The 5000-nt window shown below is 49.7% G+C and overlaps 1 protein-coding gene across 4 annotated transcripts in view; it reads left to right on the top strand.

Moving 5' to 3' along the window:
- The window catches only part of LOC113817245 (KH domain-containing, RNA-binding, signal transduction-associated protein 2), a 173904-nt gene that overhangs the window by 151114 nt on the left and 17790 nt on the right, over window positions 1-5000 (top strand). For all 4 annotated transcript variants that reach the window (XM_070140055.1, XM_070140056.1, XM_070140058.1 and 1 more), the window contains one exon: window positions 4503-4803. In XM_070140055.1, the coding sequence (XP_069996156.1) occupies window positions 4503-4803 (301 nt within the window). The remainder of the gene's footprint in view (window positions 1-4502; window positions 4804-5000) is intronic.

Here is a 5000-nt window from a genome sequence, read left to right as displayed (position 1 = left end):
AGGAAGAGGAACGATTGGAAACGAGGGATAATGGAGAGTGGACGGTAAAAGAAATAGGAAGTAAGGGAGAAGGGAAGGAATGAGAGGGGGAAATGGCGGAAGAAGAGAGATGGAAGAGGAAGGAAAAGCAGGAAAGAGAGAGAATGAAACAGAGGATAGCGGAGGAAGAATCCGGGCGAACAAGTTGAAAATGGATGAAGAAAATTAGAGCAAAGAAAAAAGTAAAAGAGGGGAGACTTATGAGAAGGAGTATTAAAAAGGAAAACAGGCAGGGGGGGGAGAGGAAGAGGAAGAGGAGTAAAAAAAAGTGCAGGCCATAAGAAGAGGAAGAAGGGAAGAAGAAAGGGGAGGACAAAGGAGGAGGAATAGGATGAAGGGTAGAAGAAAGGAGAGGGAAGGGGAGTAGGAAGAGGAAGAGAGGCCGTGGGAGGGGGTGTTGGAAGAGGAACAGAAGATATGGGATGAGAGGGGGTAGAAGGAAGAAGAAGGTAGCAGAAGAAGAAGAGGGGGGAAAGAGGGAGCAGGGAGTAGGAAGAGGAAGAGAGGTAGAAGGGAGGAGGCCAGAAGATAGAAAGAGGAAGATGAGTAGAAGAGGGGAGGTCAGGGAGGATGATGAGGGAGAGGGGTAGAAAAGGGGCAGGTAGGAGGAGGGTAGAAGGAAGGAGAAGGCAGGAGGATGGAAGGAAGACGAGTAGAAAGGAGGAGGGAAGAGGAAATGAGGAGAAGGAGTGAGACAAACTAACTGAAAAAGGAAATGGTAGACGAAGAGCAGATGAAAGAGGATGGATGAGGGGGGTGAGGAGGGAAGGAAGGAGGAGGAGGGAGGTGAGGGAGGTAGATGATGGGGGAGCTGGTGGATACGAAAGAAGAAAAAAGAAGGGAAAAGAGGAAACGAGAAATGAAGAGACTGAAAGATTAGTGGAGAAGGAGAAGGAAGAGAGGGCGAATAGAAGAAAAGGGGAGAAGGAGAAGAATGAAAAAGGCATTAGACCAGGAGTTGTAGAGGATAAACAAGGAGATAAAAAGGTAAATGAACTAGAACGTAAAGCGAAAAAAAGGAAATCGAAATAAAAAAGAGAGAGAGAAACGGACAGAAAACGAAGATATGAAGAAGAAGAAAATGTGGATTGGCCCTCTGACATCTTAGAGAAAGAGTGGGCAGAGGAGAGAGAGGAAGAGGGGGGGAGGAGGGGGGAAAGTTAAGCGAAAACTTCAAGGAAGGGAAAGAGTTCTTTTTTGGCGGAAATAGGTTTAGGAGGGGGAGGGGGAGGTATATAAGACAGGAGAAAGCTAAAATGGGTGGTAGAGGAAGAAAGAAAGGGGGGGGGGCAAACCCAAACAGACAAATAAACAAAGAGAGAGAGAGAGGGAGAGAGAGAGAGAGAGAGAGAGAGAGAGAGAGAGAGAGAGAGAGAGAGAGAGAGAGAGAGAGAGAGAGAGAGAGAGAGAGAGAGAGAGAGAGAGAGAGAGAGAGAGAGAGAGAGAGAGAGAGAGAGAGAGAGAGGAGGGGGAGGAGGGAGAGAGAGAGAGAGAGAGAGAGAGAGAGAGAGAGAGAGAGAGAGAGAGAGAGAGAGAGAGAGAGAGAGAGAGAGAGAGAGAGAGAGAGAGAGAGAGAGAGAGAGAGAGAGAGAGGAGAGGGGAGAGAGAGAGAGAGAGAGAGAGAGAGAGAGAGAGAGAGAGGGAGAGAGAGAGAGAGAGAGAGAGAGAGAGAGAGAGAGAGAGAGAGAGAGAGAGAGAGAGAGAGAGAGAGAGAGAGAGAGAGAGACAGGCAGACACACAGACAGACAAACAGACAGAGGTAGAGAGAGAGACTGAAGGGAAGAGAAAAACAAACAACCAACCAGACAAGAAAGAATGCTAAGCAAACAGGCAGAGAGACAAAGACAAACAGACAAGGCCAGACCAAGAAAAAACGTAAAAAGGCCTGAGTGGCACTTGAGGTAACTCAAGCTAAATTGTACAAGACACTTTAAAGTCAGAATTGCTGGGACTTGAACTGTTAGAGGGAAGGGAATGCAGAGGGCGAGGAGGAGGTGGAGGAGGAGGGGTAGAAGTAGAAATAGGAGGAGGAGGAAGAGGAGGTGGAGGAGGAGGGGTAGAAGGAGAAAGAGGAGGAGAAGGAAGAGGAGGTAGAGGAGGAGGGATAGAGAAGGAGAAAGAGGAGGAGGAGGAAGAGGAGGTGGAGGAGGAGGAGGAGTAGAAGGAGAAAGAGGAAGAGGAGGAGGAGGAGGAGGAGGAGGAGGAGCAGGAGGGAAAGGAGAGGGATGGGGAGTGGAAGGAGGAGGGAAGGGTAGGGGGAGGAGGAGGAGGAGGAGGAGGGGGAGGGGAATTAGGAGGAGGAGGGGGAGGAGGGAAAAAGAGGTAGAGGAGGAGGAAGAAGAGGTGGTGGTGGTGCAGTAGGAGTAGGAGAGAGGAAAAGGAGAAGGGGACGAGGAGGAGGGAGTGGGGGAGAGGAGGAGGGAGGAGGAGGAGGAGGAAGTGGAGGTGGTGGAGGAGGAGGAGAGAGTGGAGGTGTAGGGTCCGAAAGAGGATGGCGGAGGGGGAGAGGGGTTGGAAGGGGAGAGGAATGATAAGGAGGAGGAGGAGGAGGGAGAGGGGGAGGAGTGAGAAGGAGAGAGGAAGAAGAGGAACAGGATGTAGATGGCGAGGCAGAGTGGGCTATGGAGACGAGGAGCACGAGTATCGGAGAGAAGGGGGTTGAAGGTGGAGGAAGAGAAGCAGGAGGAGGAATTGAAGGGGAAGAAGACATGGAGGAAGAAGAGGATGTAGAAAACAAGCCTGAGGTCGCTATGGAGACGATGAAGTGGAGGAGTGGAGAGGAGGAGAAAGAGGAGGAGAAGGAAGAAGGGGAAAGGGAGGAGGAGGAAGATGAAGCAGAAAAAGAAGAGGATGAGGAAGAAGAGATAGAGGAAGAGGATGATTGAAAAGGAAGAGAAGGGAGAGGAAGAAGAACAAGAGGAAGAAGAACAAGAGGAAGAAGAACAAGAGGAAGAGCAAGATGAAAAGAAGGAGGAGGAGGAGGAGGAGGTAGAAGAGAAGGACGAGGAGTTGAAAGGGAAAGAGACGATTGTTTGGAGAAATGGGGAGAAGGAGGATGAGAAGGAAAAAGAACAAGGATGAGGAATAGGATGAGGAAGAAGAAGGTAGAGAAGGAGAGGAAGAGGTGGTTGATAAGGGGAGGTCGGGAGGGGGTAATTGATGAAGGAGAAAGAGTGTATATAGATAGAAATAAAGAAGGAAGGAATAAGAAAAACATTAGATAGAAGTGAATGTAAGAAGAATAAGATGAAAAGGAGCAGGAGTAGAAGGAGAAGGAGTGGCAGAAATGGTATAAGAAGGAGGAAGAATAAGAGTAAGAATTAGAATAAAAAGAGGGGGAAGGGGGGAGAAGAAGAGGAGGAAGAAGAAGAAAAAGAACAATAATAAGAAGAACTAGAAGAAGAAGACGCAGATTATAAAGGAAAAAGAAGTAGTAGCAGAAGAAGAAGAGGAAAATTAATGAAAAGAAGAAAAAGAAAAGGAAGAAGAAAAAGTAAGAAAAAGTAGAAAAAGAAAACAGGAGAGGAAAAGGAAGAAGAAAAGGACAACGAGGGGGCAGAAGAGGGAGAGCAGCCAGAGCAGGATTAGGATGAAAATGGTGAGAGGAAATCATAAAACCCGGGCATTAAGATACTGCTGGCACGGGAGCAGGACACTAAGCGCGGAGCAGAGGCAGGAGGGAATGGTTTTCGAGCGTCCGGGAGTCGCGATTGCTTTCGGCCGGGGAGGAAAGGGAGGGAAAAAGGAGATGGAATTTGCTGCTGTCAAAACACGGAGCTACAGTCTTTTAATACAAGTCGAAGCTGTATAAATACGCACGGGATATACGCGTATCCCCGAGTGTGGACAGTTTGGGCTAAAATCCTTTGCAAATATTTGGCTGTAAGATCTTGCCCCTTTGTCTTCTCGTCTGTCTGGCAATATCTCTCTCTGTCTTTATTCGTCTTCCTGGATTTATTGTTCATTTATCTTTCTCTTCTATTTCTCCATTTACTCTATTTCCTTCACCTTTCTATCCTTCTACTTCACTATCACTCTATTTAACTCTTCCTCCTTTATTATATCTCAATCTTTATTCTTTTCTCTCTACCTTTTTCTGTATCGCCTTTCCCACCTTCTTCTAGCCTCTCTCTTCATTCCGTCTATTCACTCTTTCTTCTCTCTCTTCCCTTACAAGTCTAGTTTTGTTCGCCTCGGGGCATCCTCTAATCTCCCTTCTGGCTCTTCTTCCCTTCTTTCTTCCTTTCTCTTATTAGCTCTGTTTCATTGCATTCTCTACCATTCTCTCTCTTTCTCTCTCGTCTGTCCTCCCCTCATTACCCCCTCTTTCTCTATCTCTGTCTGCTCTATCCTCTTGCCCCTCCCCCCTCACAGCCCCTACCGAACCCTCTCCATTTGTCTCATTCCCCTCATTAACCCCCCTCGCGACGCCCACTTAACCCCTCTCCCCCTCTCTCCCGCAGGAGGAGGAGCTGCGTGCCTCGGGCGACCCCAAGTACGTGCACCTGACGGAGGACCTTCACGTGGAGATCACCGCCTTCGCGTCCCCGGCGGAGGCCCACGCCCGCATCGCCTACGCCCTGGCGGAGGTCCGCCGCTACCTCGTCCCCGACAACAACGACGACATCCGCAAGGAGCAGATAAGAGAGATGGAGCTGATAAGCGACCCGCAGGCGGCCGGAGGAGCCACGGCCGCGAGCGGAGGAGGAGGCGGCGGAGGGGGGGGCGCTGGGGACAGACCGCCGCCCGCGCTCACGCCGCCAGGTAGGACGGGGGAGGGGAGGGGGAGGGGTGGGATTGGGGGAGGGTAGGAGAGGGGGAACCTGAGAGAGAGAGAGAGAGAGAGAGAGAGAGAGAGAGAGAGAGAGAGAGAGAGAGCAAGAAAGAGAAAGAGAGAGAGAGAGAGGAGAGAGCAAGAAAGAGAAAGAGAGAGAGAGGGAGGAGAGAGCAAGAAAGAAAAA

Source organism: Penaeus vannamei, chromosome 26 (genome assembly GCF_042767895.1).
Source record: "Penaeus vannamei isolate JL-2024 chromosome 26, ASM4276789v1, whole genome shotgun sequence".
In the NCBI taxonomy this organism is placed as follows: domain Eukaryota; kingdom Metazoa; phylum Arthropoda; class Malacostraca; order Decapoda; family Penaeidae; genus Penaeus; species Penaeus vannamei.
This window is presented reverse-complemented; position numbering and strand designations above follow the sequence as displayed.